Source organism: Eucyclogobius newberryi, unplaced genomic scaffold (genome assembly GCF_026437365.1).
Source record: "Eucyclogobius newberryi isolate DKJ021-1_F unplaced genomic scaffold, fEucNew1.0.hap1 SCAF_10, whole genome shotgun sequence".
Lineage (NCBI taxonomy): Eukaryota > Metazoa > Chordata > Actinopteri > Gobiiformes > Gobiidae > Eucyclogobius > Eucyclogobius newberryi.
Genome location: NW_027315724.1, coordinates 4,897,984 through 4,924,748, shown reverse-complemented (window position 1 = coordinate 4,924,748; position 26,765 = coordinate 4,897,984). Strand labels below are relative to the sequence as shown.

The 26,765-nt window shown below is 45.8% G+C and overlaps 1 protein-coding gene across 2 annotated transcripts in view; it reads left to right on the top strand.

Moving 5' to 3' along the window:
* Window positions 1–6,433: 6,433 nt before the first annotated feature.
* The window catches only part of ints4 (integrator complex subunit 4), a 34,243-nt gene continuing 13,911 nt past the window's right edge, over window positions 6,434–26,765 (top strand). The window contains exons 1-15 of one of the 2 annotated variants that reach the window (XM_072460144.1): window positions 6,434–6,550; window positions 7,611–7,805; window positions 10,124–10,241; window positions 11,428–11,534; window positions 11,608–11,713; window positions 17,087–17,169; window positions 17,263–17,313; window positions 21,020–21,108; window positions 21,373–21,493; window positions 21,574–21,645; window positions 21,727–21,901; window positions 21,966–22,171; window positions 22,246–22,388; window positions 22,601–22,716; window positions 24,769–24,902. In XM_072460144.1, the coding sequence (XP_072316245.1) occupies window positions 6,497–6,550; window positions 7,611–7,805; window positions 10,124–10,241; window positions 11,428–11,534; window positions 11,608–11,713; window positions 17,087–17,169; window positions 17,263–17,313; window positions 21,020–21,108; window positions 21,373–21,493; window positions 21,574–21,645; window positions 21,727–21,901; window positions 21,966–22,171; window positions 22,246–22,388; window positions 22,601–22,716; window positions 24,769–24,902 (1,770 nt within the window). In that variant the 5' untranslated portion in view covers window positions 6,434–6,496. Of the gene's footprint in view, window positions 6,551–7,610; window positions 7,806–10,123; window positions 10,242–11,427; window positions 11,535–11,607; window positions 11,714–17,083; window positions 17,170–17,262; window positions 17,314–21,019; window positions 21,109–21,372; window positions 21,494–21,573; window positions 21,646–21,726; window positions 21,902–21,965; window positions 22,172–22,245; window positions 22,389–22,600; window positions 22,717–24,768; window positions 24,903–26,765 lie in introns of both variants that reach the window. The other variant, XM_072460133.1, reaches the window with a different exon arrangement.

Below are 26,765 nucleotides of genomic sequence, written 5' to 3'. Positions count from 1 at the left end.
GAGTGCGAGGTGAGGAGAGAGCACGAGGTGAGGAGAGAGCAGAGGTGAGGGGAGAGCATGAGGTGAGGAGAGAGCACGATGTGAGGAGAGAGCAGAGGTGAGGAGAGAGCGCGAGGTGAGGAGAGAACACGAGGTGAGGAGAGAGCAGAGGTGAGGAGAGAGCAGAGGTGAGGAGAGAGCATGAGGTGAGGAGAGAGCAGAGGTGAGGAGAGAACGCGAGGTGAGGAGAGAACGCGAGGTGAGGAGAGAGCGCGAGGTGAGGAGAGAGCAGAGGTGAGGAGAGAGCAGAGGTGAGGAGAGAGCGCGAGGTGAGGAGAGAGCGCGAGGTGAGGAGAGAGCGCGAGGTGAGCACGAGGTGAGGAGAGAACGCGAGGTGAGGAGAGAGAGCACGAGGTGAGGAGAGAGCACAAGGTGAGGAGAGAGGAGCGCGAGGTGAGGAGAGCGCGAGGTGAGGAGAGAGCAGAGGTGAGGAGAGAGCGCGAGGTGAGGAGAGAGCAGAGGTGTGGAGAGAGCACGAGGTGAGGAGAGAGCAGAGGTGAGGAGAGAGCGCGAGGTGAGGAGAGAGCACGAGGTGAGGAGAGAGCACCAGGTGAGGAGAGAGCAGAGGTGAGGAGAGAGCGCCAGGTGAGGAGAGAGCACGAGGTGAGGAGAGAGCACGAGGTGAGGAGAGAGCGCGAGATGAGGAGAGAACACGAGGTGAGGAGAGAGCACGAGGTGAGGAGAGAGCGCGAGGTGAGGAGAGAGCACGAGGTGAGGAGAGAGTGCGAGGAGAGGAGAGAGCAGAGGTAAGGAGAGAGCGCGAGGTGAGGAGAGAGCAGAGGTGAGGAGAGAGCACGAGGTGAGGAGTGAGCAGAGGTGAGGAGAGAGCACATGGTGAGGAGAGAGGACGAGGTGAGGAGGGAGCGCGAGGTGAGGAGAGAGCGCGAGGTGAGGAGAGAGCACGAGTTGAGGACGGGGTGAGGGGAGAGCGCGAGGTGAGGAGAGAGAGCACGAGGTGAGGAGAGAGCACAAGGTGAGGAGAGAGGAGTGAGCAGAGGTGAGGAGAGAGCACGAGGTGAGGAGAGAGCAGAGGTGAGAAGAGAGCGCAAGGTGAGGAGAGAGCGCGAGGTGAGGAGAGAGCGCGAGGTGAGCACGAGGTGAGGAGAGAGCGCGAGGTGAGGAGAGAGAGCACGAGGTGAGGAGAGAGCACAAGGTGAGGAGAGAGGAGCGCGAGGTGAGGAGAGCGCTAGGTGAGGAGAGAACAGAGGTGAGGAGAGAGAGCGAGGTGAGGAGAGAGCAGAGGTGAGGAGAGAGCACGAGGTGAGGAGAGAGCAGAGGTGAGGAGAGAGCGCGAGGTGAGGAGAGAGCGCGAGGTGAGGAGAGAGCAGAGGTGAGGAGAGAGCACGAGGTGAGGAGAGAGCAGAGGTGAGAAGAGAGCACGAGGTGAGAAGAGAGCACGAGGTGAGGAGAGAGAGCACAAGGTGAGGAGAGAGCACGAGGTGAGGAGAGAGCACGAGGTGAGGAGAGAGCAGAGGTGAGGAGAGAGCACGAGGTGAGGAGTGAGCAGAGGTGAGGAGAGAGCACGAGGTGAGGAGTGAGCGCGAGGTAAGGAGAGAGCGTGAGGTGAGGAGAGAGCGCGAGGTGAGAGAGAGCACGAGGTGAGGGCACGAGGTGAGGAGAGAGCACAAGGTGAGGAGAGAGGAGCGCAAGGTGAGGAGAGAGCGAGGTGAGGAGAGAGCACAAGGTGAGGAGAGAGTACGAGGTGAGGAGAGAGCACGAGGTGAGGGGAGAGCACAAGGTGAGGAGAGAGGAGCGCAAGGTGAGGAGAGAGCGAGGTGAGGAGAGAGCACGAGGTGAGGAGAGAGAACGAGGTGAGGAGAGAGCCTAAGGTGAGGAGAGAGCGCGAGGTGAGGAGAGAGCGCGAGGTGAAGAGAGAGCGCGAGGTGAGGAGAGTGCACAAGGTGAGGAGTGAGCGAGAGGTGAGGAGAGAGGGCGAGGTGAGGAGGGAGCGCGAGGTGAGGAGAGAGGGCGAGGTGAGGGGAGAGCACGAGTTGAGGACGGGGTGAGGAGAGAGCACGAGGTGAGGACGGGGTGAGGAGAGAGGACGAGGTGAGGAGAGAGGAGCGCGAGGTGAGGAGAGAGCACGAGTTGAGGAGAGAGCGCGAGGTGAGGAGAGAGTGCGAGGTGAGGAGAGAGCGCGAGGTGAGGAGAGAGCACGAGGTGAGGAGAGAGCAGAGGTGAGGAGAGAGCAGAGGTGAGGAGAGAGCGCGAGGTGAGGAGAGAGCGCGAGGTGAGCACGAGGTGAGGAGAGAGCACGAGGTGAGGAGAGAGCGCAAGATGAGGAGAGAACACGAGGTGAGGAGAGAGCACGAGGTGAGGAGAGAGCGCGAGGTGAGGAGAGAGCACGAGGTGAGGAGAGAGCAGAGGTGAGGAGAGAGCGCGAGGTGAGGAGAGAGCAGAGGTGAGAAGAGAGCACGAGGTGAGGAGTGAGCAGAGGTGAGGAGAGAGCACATGGTGAGGAGAGAGGACGAGGTGAGGAGGGAGCGCGAGGTGAGGAGAGAGCGCGAGGTGAGGAGAGAGCACGAGTTGAGGACGGGGTGAGGAGAGAGCACGAGGTGAGGAGTGAGGAGTGAGCAGAGGTGAGGAGAGAGCACGAGGTGAGGAGAGAGCAGAGGTGAGGAGAGAGCGCGAGGTGAGGGGAGAGCGCGAGGTGAGGAGAGAGCGCGAGGTGAGCACGAGGTGAGGAGAGAGCGCGAGGTGAGGAGAGAGAGCACGAGGTGAGGAGAGAGCACAAGGTGAGGAGAGAGGAGCGCGAGGTGAGGAGAGCGCTAGGTGAGGAGAGAGCAGAGGTGAGGAGAGAGCGCGAGGTGAGGAGAGAGCAGAGGTGAGGAGAGAGCACGAGGTGAGGAGAGAGCAGAGGTGAGGAGAGAGCGCGAGGTGAGGAGAGAGCGCGAGGTGAGGAGAGAGCAGAGGTGAGGAGAGAGCACGAGGTGAGGAGAGAGCGCGAGGTGAGGAGAGAGCACGAGGTGAGGAGAGAGCAGAGGTGAGGAGAGAACACGAGGTGAGGAGAGAGCACGAGTTGAGGAGAGAGCGCGAGATGAGGAGAGAGCGCGAGGTGAGGAGAGAGCAGAGGTGAGGAGAGAGCACATGGTGAGGAGAGAGGACGAGGTGAGGAGGGAGCGCGAGGTGAGGAGAGAGCGCGAGGTGAGGAGAGAGCACGAGTTGAGGACGGGGTGAGGAGAGAGCACGAGGTGAGGAGTGAGCAGAGGTGAGGAGAGAGCACGAGGTGAGGAGAGAGCACGAGGTGAGGAGAGAGCAGAGGTGAGGAGAGAGCGCGAGGTGAGGAGAGAGCGCGAGGTGAGGAGAGAGCACGAGGTGAAGAGAGAGCAGAGGTGAGGAGAGAGCACGAGGTGAGGAGAGAGCACGATGTGAGGAGAGAGCAGAGGTGAGGAGAGACCGAGAGGTGAGGAGAGAGCGCGAGGTGAGGAGAGAGCGCGAGGTGAGCACGAGGTGAGGAGAGAGCGCGAGGTGAGGAGAGAGAGCACGAGGTGAGGAGAGAGCACAAGGTGAGGAGAGAGGAGCGCCAGGTGAGGAGAGCGCGAGGTGAGGAGAGAGCAGAGGTGAGGAGAGAGCGCGAGGTGAGGAGAGAGCAGAGGTGAGGAGAGAGCACGAGGTGAGGAGAGAGCAGAGGTGAGGAGAGAGCGCGAGGTGAGGAGAGAGCACGAGGTGAGGAGAGAGCAGAGGTGAGGAGAGAGCGCTAGGTGAGGAGAGAAATGCACGAGGTGAGGAGAGAGCGCGAGATGAGGAGATAACACGAGGTGAGGAGAGAGCACGAGGTGAGGAGAGAGCGCGAGGTGAGGAGAGAGCGCGAGGTGAGGAGAGAGCGCGAGGTGAGAAGAGAGTGCGAGGTGAGGAGAGAGCACGAGGTGAGGAGAGAGCGCGAGGTGAGGAGAGAACACAAGGTGAGGAGAGAGCAGAGGTGAGGAGAGAGCAGAGGTGAGGAGAGAGCAGAGGTGAGGAGAGAGCACGAGGTGAAGAGAGAGCAGAGGTGAGGAGAGAGCACAAGGTGAGGAGAGAGCACGATGTGAGGAGAGAGCAGAGGTGAGGAGAGAGCGCGAGGTGAGGAGAGAACACGAGGTGAGGAGAGAGCAGAGGTGAGGAGAGAACACGAGGTGAGGAGAGAGCAGAGGTGAGGAGAGAGCAGAGGTGAGGAGAGAGCACGAGGTGAGGAGAGAGCAGAGGTGAGGAGAGAACGCGAGGTGAGGAGAGAACGCGAGGTGAGGAGAGAGCGCGAGGTGAGGAGAGAGCAGAGGTGAGGAGAGAGCAGAGGTGAGGAGGGAGCAGAGGTGAGGAGAGAGCAGAGGTGAGGAGAGAGCAGAGGTGAGGAGAGAGCACGAGGTGAGGAGAGAGCAGAGGTGAGGAGAGAACGCGAGGTGAGGAGAGAACGCGAGGTGAGGAGAGAGCGCGAGGTGAGGAGAGAGCGCGAGGTGAGGAGAGAGCAGAGGTGAGGAGAGAGCAGAGGTGAGGAGAGAGCACGAGGTGAGGAGAGAGCAGAGGTGAGGAGAGAACGCGAGGTGAGGAGAGAACGCGAGGTGAGGAGAGAGCGCGAGGTGAGGAGAGAGCGCGAGGTGAGGAGAGAGCAGAGGTGAGGAGAGAGCAGAGGTGAGGAGAGAGCAGAGGTGAGGAGAGAGCAGCTGCCACTCATCAGTCAGGTTGAACATGGATCTATTAAAATGTGAGCTTCACCTTAAAGTCCAGCTCATGGTCTGAAGCTGCTGCTTCTTTACTTTACAATACATCAGATTTGATTATTAATACAATTTTGTTTTATACCTTAATTTAATTATTATATCGTATACATCGTGCTAAACTGTACATTTTGTATGTGTATTTACCAGTGTTTTGTGGTTTATCCCAAATAAAATATAAAACCATGAAAAATGTCTAGTTTGCAAACTTTTTTACATGTTTATCTATCACAATCATGCTGCAAGTTTATTTCTAGAGCACATTTCATACATTCAAAGTGCTTCACAGCAGGAAAAATGCATTAAAATCACAAAGAAATGACAGAAATCACAAAACAGTTTTAAGACATAGAGCGCAAAGAAAAGCCCTTCAGTCCCATGCACAACTAAACAAAAGCGTTTTTAGCTTGGATTTGAACATTGTCAGAGTAAAGGCCGGTCTCACATCTTCAGCAAAGACTTTTCCAGATTTTAGCTGCATAAAACTGAAACGTATTAATAACTCAGTATTTATGCTGCTTGTGAGTGTCACACATATAAAACACTGATGGACACGAAACGTAACATCATTATTTTAGACCTGGCAAAACATTCCATTTCCTCGCTTTCTTTCTGTAGCATTTCTCACGTTCTTTCAGTTTTTCAGACAAACATTTCAAGACATCGCTTCTGAGACCCACGGCCCCCAGATCCACGACCCTCAGACCCACGGCCCCCAGATCCACGACCCTCAGACCCACGGCCCCCAGATCCACGACCCTCAGACCCACGGCCCCCAGATCCACGACCCTCAGATCCACGGCCCTCAGACCCACGGCCCCCAGATCCACGGCCCCCAGACCCAGACCCACGGCCCCCAGACCCACGGCCCCCAGATCCACGGCCCCCAGACCCACGGCCCCCAGATCCACGACCCTCAGACCCACGGCCCCCAGATCCACGACCCTCAGATCCACGGCCCTCAGACCCACGGCCCCCAGACCCACGGCCCCCAGACCCACGGCCCCCAGACCCACGGCCCCCAGATCCACGGCCCCCAGACCCACGGCCCCCAGATCCACGACCCTCAGATCCACGGCCCTCAGACCCACGGCCCCCAGATCCACAACCCTCAGATCCACGGCCCTCAGACCCACGGCCCCCAGATCCACGACCCTCAGATCCACGGCCCTCAGACCCACGCCCCCCAGACCCACGGCCCCCAGATCCACGGCCCCCAGACCCACGGCCCCCAGACCCACGGCCCTCAGATCCACGGCCCTCAGATCCGTGGTGGTCATTAGTTATATTAAGCCTATAGATACATAGTTTTACTCCTGCAGCTCGTTCATGGCATCTCGGCCTGTTTACATCACCTACACGCGCTGATTGGTCTAGACGGTCACCATTCTGACTAATCAGCGCACGAGCTGGGCTAGCGCGGCGCGCCAGAGCGTAGCCGAAGCTAACAGCTTAAAATACGTTTTAAAGACAACTGAAGAATCTTAAAATTGAAAAAGTCAATGACCTAAAATAGCTAAGAATTGTCGCTGTATCCGACATTTCTGAAAGCTCTACGTCCCTGTCAGCCGAACACGAGCAGTTTTAAGTTACATTGCGCTCTAGGGAAAAAAGCTTTCTGGGCCGTGCGACTTCTTTGGCTGCAGTACCAGTGGAGTGGCCACCAGGGGAGATCCAGATAATATGTGCGCAGTGGAGGAAATATGGTCTACGGAGAACGACAACGGACAAACTTGAATACGTATTAAACGGATCTGCGTTTACTGAAGATGGCAGCACATCTGAAAAAGCGGGTTTATGAGGAGTTCACCAAAGTTGTACAAGTAAGCAGCGGATTTACCACTTTGTGTATCACTTTCTTCTTATACGTGTGCTCTCTGTGGGGTGTTTTGGAGCCTCTTGTTTCCAGGAACTCTAGTGGAAGAACCTGGAGCTAACCATGCTAACCACGCTAACGACGCTAGTCCTATTTTGTTTTGTGTTTTCAATTCCTCCAGGATGAGAACACGTGACCATATTCTTACGCAGAGCATTTGACAACAGAAAAACAACCGTTACCTCAAAATCCACTCAAACTAAACTAAAACGTTGTAAGAAAAATAGTAGACAAAAAGCCATGGAACAACCTGATAATACTGGTTCAGGGTCAGTCTGTTAAATGCACTTCACCATAATGTTTAGTACTTAGCATCTTAAAATCTCCTTTGGTTAAACATAAGGCTAAATTAAAAATCTACTGACCCCGACCTCTATTCGAGCTATGTCAGGAAAAACATCAAATGTGTTCGATTTACACCATTGACACCTTCAGAAAGATAATGGTAACCAGAGTGTAATACAAGTACTACAAGAGTGCTACAAGTATATAATATATACTTATTATTTACTTATTCCAAAAGTATTATTCCAATATGTATGTATGTATGTATGTACACTCTCTCACTCTCACTCTCACTCTCACTCTCACTCTCACTCTCACTCTCACTCTCACTCTCGTGAGTGGTATTAGAACTCTGAGTTTTAATTCGAGTGAAGATTACGTGAAAAAATATTTAAAGACGGCTCAGTAGCGCCAATAAACAAAAAAACAGTTGTGCAAATGTAGTGCTACCTATTAAAATGCTCTCTCGCGCCCTCTCTAAATTTGATTTTTTAAAATTCATAAAAGACAATCTATTTCTCGTAGACAACTGATAAAAATTATAACTGGTTTATTTGTGACCGGGCACAATGTGACAGTCGCGTGAGTTTTTATGGTGGAAAAATTGGTAGAAAAAATTGTTTTGTTTGTTTCAATTATGGCGACCATTTTAAATTTGGACTCTGTTGAGTTCAATCTTTCAGCCTGAGCAGAATGTGATTGTTCCTTTTCCATCCGCACAGATCAGTCATGAGGAGGCACCGGCGAAGAAGCTACGTCTGTCCAAACCGAGCAAGTCTGCGTCTTTGCACATAGACCTCTGCAAGGCGGCCTGCTCCACAGACGCGCTCCAGTACCTGCTGCAGTTCGCTCGGCGCTCTGTAGAGGCCGAGAGCGTGGAGGGCGTCATCCGCATCCTGCTCGAGCATTACTACAAGGTAGTGGTGTAAGACTACATGGAAACATAAAGAAAGTACTATTATTTGGTGGTGATACAGTCTGTCTAAAAAAAAGAAAGTTAGGGTTATCAATCCTATTTCTTATGCTGCGTTCCAGGCAACTGGGAACCACTATTTGTGATTCTTGTCATTGTTGTAATAGTTGACAGTTGATCTTTCATGTGGAGTGGGATTCCCTCGACCAGCTCCAGTGCAAACACGCCACTGGCAATATTGAAATCAAGTTTGATATTTTAGTATTGTGACAACACTAGTCTGGATACTGCACATTTCCGCTTGCATTCCTCCCTCTGAATTATGAAATGCAAATGAGGTACACTATGTAACTACCACCACCTGCTTGTTTCTATGGAGATATTGCTTTTCTGGAATGTTTCATAGGATTTAGGCCTGTCACAATAAAAACCTTTTAATGGACAATTGCAAAAGAGAATATTGCATTTTTTGTCACAATGACACAATAACCCAAAAGCAGTAGAATGCTTAGTAGAATTTGTAATGAACACAAAATACATGAGTGGCAATATATAGTACCATTAATGAGTTGTAGATTAGTTCTCTCCAACATATTTTTGCATTTATAATTGAATGAATCGGTTGATTGTATAGTCTCAGTGAACACTCAGATGTCCTGCTGTTGTCCTGAGCTGATACTGTAGAAGCAAAACTGTCCAGAGGAGAGCCTCCAGTTTGTACTTGACACTGGGGTTTAGGCAATTTATGTTGAGAAAATTGTAGACACATTATCTGGTTTTATCCTTCACATCCTGAAGCCCCTGTGAACTGTGGTCTTTGAGACTTTGGAGAGTTGAACCCGCACACATTTACAAATTTTCCGATCGTGTGGAAAGCTGTGGAAGCTTATCTCACTTCTTTCGTTGCCTTTCATCTGAAAATTACATACAAAAGTTGTGCAGTGAGACATTTTTTAGACATTTCAGAGGCAACAAGCGTAGCGCCCTAAACTATCTAACTAACTAATATCTCTTTTGACGTCATCACTCCCAGAATGTATTGCATCAAAACCAAAATGGCAAGCAATCAAATTCCAGTAATTGAGTAAATGCATCATAGATGAGTTTAATGCTATATTGTGGAACTTTCCTGGCAAAGAAATTACCCCTCCACGGAGACCAGCAGGTTCCTATCAGAAAAGTTGTATATACTGTTGCATGCACACTACGAAAACTGGTTAATTTGCCATGTTAAAATGCATGTAAACCCAAGAACAAGTTGTAATTACATATATGCACATAAGTTCTATCAAGTCCAGCTGCATGGCACATTTAGATTAGATTTAGATACAACTAACAATTATTTAGTAGTCAGCTAGTCAAACAATTTGTATATTGAGGTTATATTATTTATTAGTCTTATTGTTAATCGAAAATCCATTTAACATGGGGCCAATGGGAGCCCGATGCAAAAAAATGTCAGTTAGAATATGACGCTCACTCCAAAAAATAAGTCATGTGAGGACATTATTAAATTATATTATGACCTCGCCCTAAATCATACAGGAATTTGGCCATATTGGATCAAACACGGCGCTGACAAAAGTGCACCTCGTCGTATTTTTGGCATCTCCTACAATTTTCATTGAAAACACTTCAAATTTGACCACAAGACACAAAACCCACGAGCAATGATGAATGTTATTAGAGCGTTTGTGAAGATTTTCAAGCTGAACGCAATGTAGTGGCTATCATTTAAAATGGCTCTCTAGTGCCCTCTTCAAATTTGATTTTTTTATTATCTATTTCGAAGACAACTGTTCATACGGGTTCATTTGTGACAGGGCACAATGCGACAAAATCATGTGACTAACCTTTTACAGCAGAATTTTTTGGGGAAAAACTTCATTTACGTTATTTATTTTCTCCCACAAACCACCCAAATTTTGACCCCCTGAACTTAAGTGAAAATTCGGCAAAATGAACTACACCTGTATACGATTGTATCAAAAATCTAAATGACATGAAATCACATTCTTATTATTATCATCAATTCATTTTAAACTTAATATACGGTAGGTTGAAATATGGTGACTGAAGGCATCTAGATTATAGACCATATTTACCAATAAAGTGTAATATTGACACTTTTACATTTACATTTTTGCCATTACCATTACAATTGTCAAAAATACCAGTGCCATTATTTTTTATAGTCTACTAGTTACAATTAGTCAATTAAGCATTGCAATCCTAGATTAGACCATGTATTCTTATGTCTTATTTGAAAGCCATTCTCTTCCATGGTAATAATAACTTGTGACGTGATTGTGTGGACCACAGGAGACGGACAGCTCGGTGCGTCTGAAGATCGCCTCTCTGATCGGACTCTTGTCTAAAACGCCCGGGTTTAGGCCGGACTGCATCGTGGAGGACACAATCAACACACTCAACAACGAGAGTAAGAGCCATACTTCGTTTGGGAGCAGAATGAACGTCCTGTTTGTGCTTCCAACAATACTGCTCGCTATGAAGAATATTCTTCAGTATGTGTTTCTCACAGATCCTCAGAAATGTTTATGGATGCAAACATAGACTATCAAGTAAAATACTGAATGTACAAAAAGTATGTCTTATCTGTGTGAAGTTTGTGTGATACTTGAATTTCAGTCAAGACACTCAGGCTCCTCATAGAACATTTTTGGATTGATTACAAAAACATGATCTGATTGTTACATAAAAGATAATCTAAAAACTGCTAGATTTCAATTTTTGTCAAATATATTTGGTGATATATTCTATACAATTTCATCATCAAACGTTTATTTCGGACCCGTAGTCCAGAGTTAAATAAAAAATGTACAACATACAACAGTAAAACAAAGCTTTTGTTACAATACATTATAGATCAAATAATGTGATCAAGAATGTATTGAAGGAGGGTATTTAGATGAGCACTGCAGCAGCAGTGTCCCAACCCCTTAATGTCTGCTTTTATACTTATATATACACCGTACAACAAATATGATGACATTCCCCCAATTTAACCAGCAGTTTTTTTCAAATTGCATTAAATGTAATGATAATATTGAGCTGCTTTAAAGGAGACATGCTGTTTACGCACGCACGTACGCACGTACGTGCGTACGTAAGTAAGTAAGTAGATCATCATTTTACATTTTTGTTCATTGGAAAATGTAAAATTATGTATATGGTAAAACTTATTTATCTAACACAGCTTAAAAACAGAAACCGGTCCACTGGTCCAAATGGACGTGGCTCTAATTGTCCATGTCCAGAGTGTGAAGGGTCAGCTGTAATCCGACGTGCGCGTCCTGCAGACGTGCGGGTCCTGCAGACGTGCGGGTCCTGCAGACGTGCGGGTCCTGCAGACGTGCGGGTCCTGCAGACGTGCGGGTCCTGCATGTCTACAGAGATGGAATTCCTGCAGCGGATAACCGTCTCAGCAGAGCTCACATGCTGTCGTCTCTGTGCCTGTGTGATGGGTTTGTCGCATATGTGACTAAAGAGCCCTTATTTTAAACACTATCTAAACTATTTCAACCCAGCCTTGTTTTGGTGTTTTAATATTGTTAACATAATTCAGGTTTCAAGGGGCTAATATGCGTGTGGGTTGTGTTGTCCAGAGTCCCACCAGGTCCTGGCTCAGCTGCTCCATTCGCTGCTCCTGATTGGCTCTCAGCTGGTGGACACACCTTCTGTCCGGCAGCGGCTGGTGCACGTGTCCTGTCAGGTAAGCTGGAACCATACACCCTGTCTGTACCTCTGCACATGGCTCTAAAAACCCTGTCCTGTGGCTCCTGCAGCACCTGTCGGACACTTACTTTGGAGTGAGGAACAACTGCCTGCAGCTGCTGGGCTGTGTGGGGCTGACCAGCTGTGATCCGCCCCTGGACAATGTCGCAGCCACAGGTAAAGTTTACACAGCAAACCAATCAGTATCTGGGGTGACCGCCATTTGCCTCACACGGTGCAACACATCTCCTTCATATAGAGTTGATCGTTGATCAAGTGGAACTCCCCCTCCTCTACTCTGCGCGAAGTTGCTGGATATTGGCAGGAACTTGAACAAGCTGTTGTATACGTCAATCCAGAGCTCATGGATGAATGGCACAACAATTGGCCTCAGGATCTTAGCGTAGGGGCCGATACGCCCTTATCCTGAATCAATCAAAAGCCGCGACGCTGCCCGTTTGTATCAGCTGTGCGTAGCGGCCGTTATTTTGGTAAAGTTAGCGTCATATTCACAGATTCGGACTTCCAAGGTCAATGGCTCCTTTACAAATCATCATTTTGGGCGCAATGAATTACACTGCTCCGAATGTGCAGCCGGAGCAGAGACGAGTACTTAGGGACCGTCATGAAAAAGCAAAACCAAAAAGGGAAATGTTTTATAGCTGGAATGGAACGTCAAATAGAGCGATACAATTTGAATACCACAACAAATACACCATGATGGACACCACAGCAACCTTTATTTTACCATATGAAGCTTTATCGGTGTTTTATTTATGGAATATGATGTAATATGAAAATTAATCTTCAATAGCTTTTTAAATATTTGATGTAGGGTCACCCAATTCACAGCACATATCAATAATGGTAATATCAACCTTTATTTTACCCATCAGAAGCCTAATGCATGTTTTTATAATGAAATATGAATTATGGATACCAATCTTCAATAACCTTTTTTATTATTGGATGTAGGTTCACAAAATTTACAGCCCTTATCAATAATTGAAATATAAATACCTTTTATTAACTTGTTGCACTACCCACCACAAATATAGCATGTAAATAAATACATTGTCGTTAAAGTTATATCATTCTTTATTTGGTTGTGTGCCTCTTTTAAGGAGTAGCTATGTGCCCTTTTTGTAGGATGTTTGCCCTTTTTTAAAATTCCACTACGCCCTTCTGTAATCCCACTACGCTCTTCTGAAATCCCACTACGCACTTCTGAAATCCCACTACGCCCTTCTGAAATCCCACTACGCCCTTCTGAAATCCCACTACGCCCTTCTGAAATCCCATTACGCCCTTCTGAAATCCCACTACACCCTTCTGAAATCCCACTACGCCCTTCTGAAATCCCACTACACCCTTCTGAAATCCCACTACACCCTTCTGTAATCCCACTACACCCTTCTGTAATCCCACTACACCCTTCTGTAATCCCACTACGCCCTTCTGATATCCCACTATGCCCTTCTGAAATCACACTACGCCCTTCTGAAATCCCACTACACCCTTCTGAAATCCCACTACACCCTTCTGTAATCCCACTACACCCTTCTGTAATCCCACTACACCCTTCTGTAATCCCACTACACCCTTCTGTAATCCCACTACACCCTTCTGTAATCCCACTACACCCTTCTGAAATCCCACTACACCCTTCTGAAATCCCACTACACCCTTCTGTAATCCCACTACACCCTTCTGTAATCCCACTACACCCTTCTGTAATCCCACTACACCCTTCTGTAATCCCACTACGCCCTTCTGTAATCCCATTACGCCCTTCTGAAATCCCACTACACCCTTCTGTAATCCCACTACAGCCTTCTGTAATCCCACTACGCCCTTCTGATATCCCACTATGCCCTTCTGAAATCACACTATGTCCTTCTGAAATCCCACTACGCCCTTCTGAAATCCCACTACGCCCTTCTGAAATCCCACTACGCCCTTCTGAAATCCCATTACGCCCTTCTGAAATCCCACTACACCCTTCTGTAATCCCACTACACCCTTTTGTAATCCCACTACACCCTTCTGTAATCCTACTACGCCCTTCTGAAATCCCACTACGCCCTTCTGAAATCCCACTATGCCCTTCTGAAATCCCACTACGCCCTTCTGAAATCCCACTACACCCTTCTGAAATCCCACTACACCCTTCTGTAATCCCACTACACCCTTCTGTAATCCCACTACACCCTTCTGTAATCCCATTACGCCCTTCTGAAATCCCACTACGCCCTTCTGTAATCCCACTACGCCCTTCTGAAATCCCACTACGCCCTTCTGAAATCCCACTACGCCCTTCTGTAATCCTGGGGGAAACACTGTATGGTATCTCTGCATTCAAATTGCCATCAAGAAAATGCACCCGTGTTCGTTGTCCATAACGTAGGCCATAACCACTGTCACCATGGGCCACACAATCCACAACGGTGACCTGAGAGGGTTCTTGACAGTTTGTGTAGAAATTCTTTGATTATGTAAACCAATTGTTCCAGCAGCTGTCCGGGTGGTTGGTCTCCGACGATCTTGGTGATGAACTTTCTGAATGTGGAGGTCCTGGCCTCTTGTGGTTACACATGGTCTGCGGTTGTGAAGCCGGTTGGATGTTGTTCCAAATTCTCTAAAACTCCTTTGGAGACGGCTTATGGTAGAGAAATCAACATTCAACACGTTGGCAAAAGTCCATCAAAACTTTCAGCATCTGTGGTAGGGCTGCAATGATTATTCGAGTTAATCGAATAATTCGATTACAAAAAAGCTTTGATTATTATTTTATTGATTCGATGCTTCGTTTAATTTACATATTTTATTAAAACACGTGAATCTGTGGCGCTTTTGTTTCCCACGGAGCTTCTTCCTGAAGCAGCTGAAGCAAAACAGAGAGAGCGGCGTGTTTTAAACTCACGAGTGCGACACATGGATCTATTATAGGTGCGACCGGGAAGAGTTTTGTTGTGTAAAAGAGCAGGTGCCGCGAGCTGCCACTCTGACCACCACAACGAGCTCCGCGCGCCGCCCGCCCCAGCACCCGCGTCCTCACCGCGCCACCGCGGACCCCGCGCTCCACACTCTGCTTCCCAGTCACACTCGTACGTTTCAAACATGCCACACGCTCCTCTGCGGCGCCTTGAAACGGCCAATACATCTAGGAAACAGCAGGAGGACCACGACCATTATAATAATCTGATGTGAAACAGAGTCCGCGATGACACGGAGCCAACGCTGTAAAGTGACAAAATGCAAAATGTAGAGCCACCGCTCCAAACACCAGCATCACTGTCCCACACACAATGTTTTACAAACTAATGTCTTATTTTAAGTTATGTGACAGAAACACAAATGAATTCATACTGTAACTGTTACAAACAGTCTGGTGACAAGTGAATTAGCCCTTTATATATTTTCTTTATATATTCTTTATATACAAACAGAACACTTGGACTGGTGAAGTGAAATGTTCCTGTTTTGGGGACAAACTTATGTGAAATTAAGAATAAAATGAGTTTTATTTAGGCAGAATTTATTACAATGAACTATAACGTTTATTTAAAAAACGATTTAATATGCTTTTAATTGGTTTACTGATTGTACAAAAAAAATTAACCGATTCATCGATTAATCGAAGAAAAAATCGATAGATTAATCGATTACCAAAATAATCGATAGCTGCAGCCCTAATCTGTGGCATTGTGCTGTGTGACAAAACTGAACATTTCAGAGTGTTTTATTGTGGCCAGGCTAAAGGAGCACCCCAGTTTGACGCCTGTGCGGATAATGAAATGCGTTGGTCACTGGAGCTTTATCTCTGATTAGTTGCTGCGCCGCGTCGGGTGACTAAAGTTCAGCTTTGTTTAACGTCGGACCAGAGCTTTAAACAAAGCGTCTGGCGCTTAAATGCCCAAAATGTGCCCCGTCAAATGCTCAAAATGCAAGATAGGCGCCGCTCGGACGCTCTGGGCTGCGCCGCAAAAACACTTTTATATTCATAGACTGAATATAAACTTGATGCCGGGGTGTGAACTCCTCTTAAGGCACAACTGTGCAATATACGCTCACAGCAGCTCTTAAGGTTCTAGACGATTTCTTGCAAGCTCTTGGTCTATAAAAAAATTGCGTTGCCCTTTTTTAATTGATTTATCTGAGGCTTTTGACACTGTATTAGATCCTCTGCTTTGATTTAGATCATCTTCTGGTTCAAACCTTTAGACCGTTGCATCACAGCCGTGGATCTATTTGGATTGCAGAGCAGCGTGAGCTCACGTCTGTGCTTCAGTTTGTGAGGTTGAAAAACAACAGAACATCAACAGTTTGGGCCTCGCAACAGTGCTTACTGTTGGTTAATTGTAGATTAGTGTATTTTCCATAAATGTTTGGACATAAATCTATAATCTACGAATTCTTTATCAAACACATGTATCAGAACACATAACAGGGATCGAACTTTGTGTTAAGGGACTGCTAGTAGCGCCAGGCGCCACACAACACAGTACAGAGCCCAGGAGGTCAGATCAAGCACTCCTCATCCAGCGCTTCTTCTGCCTGATGCTGTCAGACCGAGTGGCCCATGTCTTTCCCAGCGTGACCCCTGTAGAGCTGAACCCTGGATGCGTCAGCTCCATCAACACAGACACCAAAGGCCCACCTTGTGCTGGATCACACAGCTTCTGCTTCTGGTCATAAGAATGTATTTATTTCACAATTTGGCTGATAAGATCACTTTAGAATCAACATTAACTCTAACACATAACTAGATAGATCTAGAACGATTGTATCTAGTGTCTCCACTGCACTTTCAGATTAACTAGGTTTTTTAATTAAGTAATTTAGATATTTGATTTGAGAATTATTAATTGCCTAAATAAACTCCACACAACTATTAAAACATTCAAATTAAACATATCCACATACGCTGTGTGGCATGTTTGAAATATTGATCCAATTCTTTAATCAATATGAACTTTGAAGGCCACCGTCTTTCTTAAGTGGGAGGACATGAATAACACTCCAGTACTTGGTCTAGTACAGGGGTTGGCAACCGGCGGCTCTTTAGCACCCTCCAAAAATCAAATTTCATATTTGTATTTCTATATTTTCATCAATACAACAACATATGATACATTAATTAACATTGTAATGGAAGTCAAACTTAAAGCCCCAAGTATGGTATAGCAGAGTAATCACGTGGTGCATCACTCTCCAGGGGGCGCTGCAGGGAAAATACACATTTAATCAGGAATGCTCATTATGTATTTATAACCTTGTTATTTTGATAGTAGGCTAACATAGCTAATATAAACTTACAGCCTGCGTTCCCTTCATTTAAGGCTTTTAATTTTTTGCGGCTCCAGACAGATTTGTGTTTTGTTTTTTTGGTCCGATATGGCTCTTTGAACATTTAAGGTTGACGACCCCCGGTCTAGTAGAAATACTACAAGTGTATGTTACATCATGGTATGATGTTGTGTATCATGTTGAATCCAAAGAGTAGAACAGATTTGACAGATGTTTTTTGGCCTGTTGTTGTTACAGGAGGACTGAAGGATGTTCAGAACATCATCAGTGATTACTTTGGAGACCAGGACCCTCGGGTGCGCACGGCCGCACTCAAAGCCATGGTAGGAGCAGTGTGTGGGGCTAAATTATCCTCACCATTACCTTTCCTTACATGTACATCCACCATCCCTAATGTGTTTGTGTGTGTGTCTCAGCTGCAGCTCCACGACAGAGGCATGACCATCCAGCAGGACATCTACGAGCAGGTACTGCAGCCGGCCCCAACCCCCGCCTCACTACACAGCTCTGACCTTAAACTTATCAACTTGAAACCCCCTGGAAATAATTATATAGTGACTTGCAAAAGTATTGTACCTCTGGAACTTTTCCACATTTTGTCACGATCACAAACTTCAGTTAAAATCGCAAGCAGTGATAAAGGAACCCTTGCAACCTCTGAAGGACGCGCTTCAGTGAGAGGGCTGCCCACCAACCTTGGCTGTACATGCTATTAAAAAGGGACCGCTGGTTCACCCAAAAGTGCTAAGAATCGTTTCTAAGTCCGTCCTCTGCTCAGCCACCTCCATTTCCGTATGCAGCAACAGGTCTTCATACTCCGCTGACAGCTCTTCCAGAAGCACTTTAAATGTCCTGTGTTGTTTGGCTTTGGCGAGAATGCTACTTTGACGACTGGTGTCATTACATGTTCAAACCCAGTCACTTTGGCGCATATGGCCTATTGGTGGACGATACAGTGGTAGTGTAGGAAAGCTGGGAAATGAGGGTCATTCTTGCAATGCGCGATAAAGCCCGCTCTACATCCCACCATCGCAGGTGCGCCATCGGTAGCTATCGACACAAGCTTCTCCAGCGTCTTCTCCTTTCTCTACAAAGAAAGTTTTCATCGCGCTGTAGATGTCCACTCCCCGTGTTGTTGTCCTCAGTGGTATCAGCGTGAGGAGCTCCTCTTTAGTGAAGAAATCTGCAAATACAATCCGAATAAACACCATCAGTTGAGCATTACTACTGCGGTCTACAGACTCATCACATTGAATACTAAACCAGCAGCATGTACTGATGTCCTTGTCCAGCTGCTCATGCTAGTTTGTGGACATAGCTTACACTCTTCTGGTCTCTGTACTAGCCCCAAGTTGTACATCAGCTAGATTTGAGATCACATCGGACCCATTTTTCACTCATTCATTTTTCACTCATTCATTTTTCATTCATTTTTCATTCATTTTTCATTCATTCATTTTCTACCGCTTGTTCCCTTTCGGGGTCGCGGGTGACTAGAGCACCCGGGTCGGCACTAGATCATAAGCTCATAACTCACGGAAGTGACGAATTCGGTCCCGGAAGTGACGAATTTGGTGGCCCTCGTGGCGGGCAGGTCTCATGTGAGGTATATTGTCTGTCTTGCAGCAGAACATTTCCAGATCCTTTGGCCCAGCAGTTTGGACGTCGGTGTGCCATGCTGTAGATTTTGGGTTCGAGTCCGGCTCCGACCCATAATTTTTGTTTGTGTTTACATTTTTTTAACTTATAGATTGCACAGTCTAGTTTGTTACATTTTTTCCCCTCGTCTCCTAACTACTACAAAAACTTAGGGTTAGGAGTTAAGGTTAGGGGTTAAGGTTAAGGTTAGGGGTTAAGGTTAGGGTTAGGGGTTAAGGTTAGGGTTAGGGGTTAAGGTTAGGGTTAGGGGTTAAGGTTACGGGTTGGGGTTAAGGTTAGGGTTTAAGGTTAAGGGTTAAGGTTAGGGGTTAAGGTTGGGGGTTAAGGTTGGGGTTAAGGTTAAGGGTTAAGGTTAGGGGTTAAGGTTGGGGGTTAAGGTTGGGGTTAAGGTTAAGGGATAAGGTTAGGGGTTAAGGTTAAGGGTTAAGGTTAGGGGTTAAGGTTGGGGGTTAAGGTTGGGGTTAAGGGTTAAGGTTAGATTAAGGTTAGGGGTTAAGGTTAGGGTTTGGGGCTAGGGTTTAACACTATTTTATTTCTTTTTTTTAAATTGTGGTTTGGTCAAAAACAAAAAGCGCTCAACATTCAAGCACAAAACAAAATATATTACGTGTGAAGTGGAACAGACTGTAATGCAATGGAAAAAAGCTTTTTAGAGAGAAAATGATTGCCTGAGCTGTATCAGCGGGACCGAATTCGTCACTTCCGTGAGTTATGAGCTTATGATCTAGTGCTGACCCTTTCGAAAGAGCTATTCAAATGGCAAACAGAATTTTTTAGGTATTTAGGTGTAGTCTTTCATAAAGATCTAGCAACCATTTTGGAGAAAAATTATATCCCTCTCTTTAATTCTGTAGAAAAATATCTTGAAAAATATACTCTTATTTCATACCCAAGTCTTAAGTCAAAGGATTGAAACTATAAAAATGAATGTTTTGTCCACATTTCTCTTCTCTGTTCCAGACTCTACCAATTTACATCGTTTGATGAGTAGAATAAAACAATCTCAAGATTTGAATGGCAAGGCAAAAAACCTCCTGTTCAAAACTCTACAATTATTCAAAGAAAAAGGAGGTTGGGGTTTACCTTAAAAAATATTTAATTTCAGCTGAGAAATCAGAGCGTTGCTGTACTGGTGTGACCAGAATATGAAGCTCAATTTAAAAAATCTTGAGAGTAATGTCCTGTACAGGCAAATGATAAATGAGTCATTTGGAGGATGTTGAAAAACCTTGGGAAAAATCTGTACATACAACCTGGAAAGAACTAATCAAAACATATAACCTGACCAAAGATAGTTAGCTTGGACAACCACTCTTCTAATTATATACACTCTCTTTCAAATGTATTTTCAATATTTGTTTTGACGGATGAAGAATGGGATAATGAATGTTCATCTCAGTGGGGAACAACAAAATCACATGTTTGGAAAGAATTCTGTTGGAAAAATCTAATCTAATCTAACACCATGTGAAAGTGCACATTATTCACTGGGAAATGGTAAATGTTGGAGAAGTTGTGGTTGCCAGGGGGCAAACCATCATCATGTGTTCTGGGACTGTCCTGTTGCTTAAAAATACTGGATTACGGGATTAAGAAGGCATCGCAGACTTTTTTTACGTCATCATTCTACTTAATTTCAGAACTATGTTCCTGAGCCTCAGGACTCTCACACCTACCTCTGGAACATTATTCTTGCTGCAGGGAAAAAAGCAATCACAAAGAAGTATACGAGGGCCCCCCTTGCTTGTTGTGCTCGGGCTGCACTTTTGGCACTTGCCTACGCCACCCACACCACCGCCCGGCAATGCAAGAGGGGGTGCTGACTTTCTCTAAACTTCCTCCTTTTATTACACCTACAGCCAACTCCCTCGCACTGTGTTCCTTCAAACATTTAAAAAATGCTCTGAAAGTTTGTGGCTTCACCGCACAGAGACTGTAGTACGTATGCCCCACACTTATAAACAATTTTCACCAAATTTTAACTTGTTCAGGCTAACGCCCCAGGGAGGACTTTGTAAAAGTGTACAAACGTGGCAGTTTTCCCTTAGGAATAACACGTCCTTGCTACGGCTTTGCCGTAAGAGATTTGGCCCGTTGACTTTTTTGCTAGGGGGACCAACATTTCAGGATTTTGTGAGGAACACATTTTTTTGCAACCCATGCAACATGCCATTAAAAAAAAAAAAAAATTGGGGCAAAATTTGCGGAGACCGTAGCACTTTGGATAACTTAATTTGATGTGAGCATTACATGTTTATTCGACAACATTAATGTTTGATTTTCCCTCTAGTAATAAGTGTGCACTGGATGTGCATGAGTTAATAAGTGTTTTGAAGTGGACGAGGGCTTTGGCCTAATTAATTTAATTGATCACTTGATCCTTTTATTAAGTTGTTTCAGATCCAGGTTGTGATTTAAATTGTCCAAAATATGAAGTGTGTCCTAGATCATAACTTGACTAAAGCAGAATATATCTTTAATGTATTGCCCTGTCCCCTCCTATATGTGTGTTAGGCGTGCCGGCTGCTGTCAGACGACTATGAGCAGGTGCGCTCAGCCGCTGTGCAGATGGTTTGGGTGCTCAGCCAGCTCTACCCAGAGAGGTCAGTCACTTGGTGTCACATGTTTTCTGAGAAATATGGGCATCTCAGATGTCTGCTCCTTTTCACTATTTCAGTTGTTTCAAACTAATTTTGATCAACGACTATAGAAAGAAATGTGATGGATTAATGTAAATAGGCCATAAGCAACACAAATAAAATGACACAACAGAATTACGTGCACAACTCATCCTATGAATCTGTTGACATGAGCGTTGATGTAGTATCTTTAGTTACTGGACTATATACATTTTTTTTTTCTCCCAGTATTGTGCCAATTCCATCTTCAAATGAAGAGATCCGTCTAGTGGACGATGCTTTTGGAAAGATCAGCCACATGGTGAGCGATGGCTCCTGGATGGTGCGAGTCCAAGCGGCTAAAACCCTGGTACAGACTGCAGTGTCAGAGATTTTCATGCTGCATTTATCAGCCACAGTCTACTCAACTGTATGTGCTCTATATCTCAGGGAAACATGCTGCAGGTCAGCCCACACTTCCTGGAGCAGACGCTGGACAAGAAACTCATGTCAGACCTGCGGGTGAGAGTTTGTTCTGCTGTGGTGTAACAGTAGTAGTCTGTGTACACATTAGAGTGACGCCACTGTTTTGTGTATCTGCAGCGTAAGCGCACTGCTCATGAGAGGGCCAAGGAGCTGTTTGCCTCAGGAGAGTTTTCGTCCGGGAGGAAGTGGGCAGACGACGCTCCCAAAGAGAAGCTGGACACTAACACAGTGAACCTTATGGCCTCAGGGGCTTGTGGGGCCTTTGTGCACGGGCTGGAGGATGAGATGTTTGGTGAGAGCCGTTGACCGTTCTGAAGCTCACATTTGAAAGGTGAAGGCTAATGCTTTGTTTGCAGAAGTGCGCATTGCTGCTGTGGAGGCTCTGTGTCAGCTCGCCCGCTCCTCTGCCAGCTTTGCAGAGAAGTGCCTGGACTTCCTGGTGGACATGTTCAACGATGAGATTGAAGAGGTCCGGCTCCAGTCCATCCACGTTCTGAGAGAGATCTCCACCCACATCACTCTGAGGGAGGACCAGCTGGACACAGTGCTGGCTGTGCTCGAGGTACTACTCGGTCTCATTCATACAATAGAATCATGTATAATCTCTAATCTGATGTCATCTGACACACTGTGCAGGACTCATCCCGGGACATCAGAGAAGCTCTGCACGAGTTACTCTGCTACACCAACGTGTCCACCAAAGAGTGCATCCAGCTGGCTCTGCTGGAGCTCCTAAAGAACCTCAACAAATACCCCACAGACCGCAACTCTGTCTGGAAGTAAGGACACACTAGGAAAACCAGAGAAGCAGCCAAGTGAAATTTAAACAGATTTTTAAAAATTCATATTATGGTCTGATGAAGGGCAGCGCCAAAGAGGATTTTAATTTGGTTATTTAGCACACTGCGTTCTCCGCGCATGTAAACCTAGTGAGTTTTGTATTGCTAGTATGGGGAAGTTAAGTTGAAAGTCTTCCTGTTTCCCTGCTCAGGTGCCTGAAGTTCATGGGGGAGCGCCACCCGAACCTGGTGCTGCCTTTGGTGCCCGAGCTGCTTAGCACGCACCCATACTTTGATACTCCTGAGCCCGACATGGACGACCCTGCCTGTACGCAAAGCTACGCATTCTTCCACAGCACACTACCTTAAACTCTAATCAAACTTAACATATAGTCAATATCACATTCAAATGTATTGTCTAGAAATGGTTTAAAATCACTGAATTCAGCTTGAGATATGATTTGTCTTTCAAATAAATACATTGTGTTCATGAGACATCACAACATTCTAGAATCCCTACACTTTAAATCTTGCGCTTTCAGCGTTAGAAGTGGCTTGTTTTGAGCGTTTATGTGTCCAAAGCATCTGTCTTCTAGATGCATAGGGGTCCAACTAGCAAATTTCACGCTGCGGTGTCTAAACCACTTCAGTCAGAATTGTCTTGTAGAATTTACTCTTTGAAGTGCATTTGACAAGTTTGACTACATATTTCACTCCAGCAAATATGACACAGGTAGGTTATTTCACAGCTGTTACCTAAGGAGCCCCCCCCTCAAAACCTATTGTATCTGTAAAATGTTTAAGGTAAATGCAAAAATCAAGTAGTAAACAATATCAAAGATGCAAGAAAGTGGTATCGAACATTAGCATTCAGCGAGCTCTGATTTTGAGTGAAGACCCCGAGAATAAATATTGAAAGTGCTCAGTAGCACCTCCTCAAAAAATCTATTTACATGACTGTAATGGGCGATCTGACCGGAAAAATGTATACGTAGACAAAATAAACTCATTAAAAATGGGTCATGTCAGGACATTAAACATTATATGTAAAACATTATATCATCACCCCGCATTACAACCCACAGGAAGTTGGCTATATTGAATCAAAAAGTCACACTTCATCTTTTGCCCACCCCTTTTGCCCTCAACAGTTTTCATCAAACACTTCAAACTTGGTTGATACGTGCAAAACCCATATGCAATGAAAGATTATCAGTTAGATTTAAAATGTAACATCAGGTGTGGCCATGGTGAATTTTCCCAAAAATTGCAATTAAAAGAAAAATTCTAGCTTTTACAATCATTGTCGGATTTGAACGGACTCGATGGAGAGCACATGCTGAATTCTAATCTGGACGTAATGATATGCTACTTACGGTTCTATCTTTTAATATGGCTCTCTGGCGCCCCCGGAAAATATCTATATATATATATATATATATATATATTTTTAGAAATTCATAAAAGGTACTGTTTGACATAGACTTGTGAAAATATTTACAGAGAGATTGTTTGTAGTGAGGATCAATCTGATAAGGTAACTTTTATTGCTTGGGAGTAAAAAAACAAACAAATGATTACTTTATTTTTTTTTTTCGCTTAATAAATTGGAGTTTTGAAAGCCTTAACATTAGCAAAAAGTCTAATCCAAATCTATGTTACAAAACAGCTCAGTGGAGTCCTCTTGAAAATCAAAATACTATATTTTACCAATAGAAAGGTCGGCCCCTTTTTTCTCATTATAGACAAATAAAACTTGTGAGATACCATATTGTCTGGACTATAAGTCGCACCTTTTTTCAAACAAGCTTGTATCTGGACGGACCTCATGAGGCATTTGTGTATTTTGATCAGATTCAGAAAAAGGCTTATTGCCAATGTCGGTGAATAAAAACAAGATTCACAAACCAGGAACTTGAGACAACAATATAGAATAGCAAAATATTGCAAAAAGAAAAAAATCTAGCCCCTGTATTTTTTTCAAACTTGTCCAGGGGTTTTATCCGACAGTCGTTAGGACACATGTGGGATCAAAAGTTTAAAAAATAAAATAAAACAACAACATTCAAATAGTGTATATTTCTGTAGTTTTATCTATAAACTATAATAAAACTACTATAATAAAAGCTATAATACTTTAAAGACTTGTTTTAACATATTTCTGTTGTATTGACATAATGTTGTTATCGGGATACTCAAAAAAAACAAAAAATCAACCTGAGAATTCTCTCCTGCTCAATTTTGACTATGGTTTGTATGTAGAATACTGTGATGTCACATGAACCTGACCTATTTGGCAAAACTGACGAATAATGTGGCACCTTCATTCCTCCCTCGCACTAGTACATCGTGTGTGATTCTAATGCTGATGTTTCTCCAGACATCGCTGTGCTGGTGCTGGTGTTTAACGCGGCCCAGTCCTGTCCCACAATGCCTGCTCTCTTCTCGGTCCACACCTTCAGACACTACGCCTACCTGCGGGACAGCCTCTCCCACCTGGTGCCCCTGCTCACGGTAAGAGCCACTCAGAACAAATGCACATAGTCAAAAGGTAACAACAACAAGAGGAACATTTTTTCTTCAAAATTTGACCTTTCCTCAAGCGTTTTAGAATGATTTGGATTAGAACATTAAGAAAGAACTATTATTTGTGTTGGAAATTTTTAATTATTTTGACATTTTCTTACCATCATTTTGGTGTCAAATACTGTATTGAGTATCAAGCCTATTCCTTAGTATCGAAATTGGATTGAAATTGTTGTACTATGGCAACACAAATGATATACAAAAATATTTACTTTTAAGTATTCCTTTGGCTTTAGTGTAATCAAATAAAGCACTTTTTTAAAGATTATTCCCAAGTTTTACTTTTACTTACCAACGACATTTTCAATTCTTCTTACTTGACGTGGTAAAAAGAGGTCAGTAGAGGTAGAGGTCAGTAGAGGGCTGCGTCTGTCACTTGCTGTGTCTCAATTCTGGGTCTGCATGCTTCGAAGGACCCAGCCAACGAAGGCTGGTCTTCAGAGTAGCCGCCGTGGACCGCAAAGGCCATACCAAAATGGGACAGGCCTAGCCCACGGAGACGCTCTGTTACCTAGCAGCCAAGACTTGCTGCTTATGCTTACGCCACTCAAATTATATATATATATATATCCAGAAAAGTGCAGTGCTAGGAACAGCAAAGATACTGCGCAGAGCCCTCAAGCTCCCAGGTCTCTGGTAGAGGACCCGAGCTTGAAAGGGGACCACCCGCGGAGGGTGAGGTGAGAGAGTTATATTTATATAGATATATAGATATCGATCTATCGCTCCGTGGTGCTTTTCGCGGGCGCCGCCTGTGAGCACAGTTATCTTAATACCTGGCGGTATCTTTTGGGCATGGAGGGGGCCCGCCGTGCCAAAACCCCTCAGCGAGAACACTGCTTTAACAAGAGGGCCAAGAAAGCCTATTTAAACCATTCATTTTCTACCGCTCTTCCCGTTAAGGGTCGTGGGTGACTGGAGCCTATCCCAGTGACTTTGGGCCTTAGGCGTGGTACACCCTGGACAGTGGCCACACCTATTTAAATCGATTGTCCAAAATGCATGTAAATGTCGATAGAGGTGCCGTGGATCGATTCTGCACAAACCACCGGGCGAATGTGGTCCCGTCCTCTTTTAGTTTGTGTTCAGATGTCATGTAACCAATCAATCAAACTGAAGCTAGAAAAACGTTGCTGCGCATGCTTGCTCGTGTGTTACCAATAACACTTTGATCGCAGTCTATGTGGCCCCGTCTGCCAATGCTGAAAATGCTTGTGAAGCACTGCTCTCCTGCACTTGTAGGCTGCAAACACAGCATCCACAGGCTCTCTTCCTCATCTCTGGTGACTTTAACCACGCTTCTCCCTCTTCTGTTCTACCAACATACACCCAGTATGTTACCTGCCCCACCAGAGAGAATAGAACATTGGACTTGTTTTTTGCCAACACCAAAGAGGCTTATTCTTCTTCCCCCCTCCCTCCCCTGGGCAGCTCGGACCACAACCTTGTACATCTGAGGCCTGTGTATGAACCCATCGTGCGCAGGCAGCCTGTGGTGTCCCGTGAGGTGAGGATGTGGTCTGCTGAGAGCGAGGAGGCTCTGAGGGACTGCTTCAGCACCACTGTCTGGACTGAGCTTTATGACCCACATGGGGAGGACATCAACACCATCACAGAGTGCATCACGGACTACATCAACTTCTGTTTTGAGAACATTGTTCCCTCCCGGACGGTGCGGTGTTTTCCAAACAACAAGCCATGGATTAACCGTGAACTGAAGGCTCTGCTGAAGGAGAAGAAGAGAGCCTTCCGGTCAGGGAACAAGGAGGAGCTGAGGACTGTGCAGAAGGA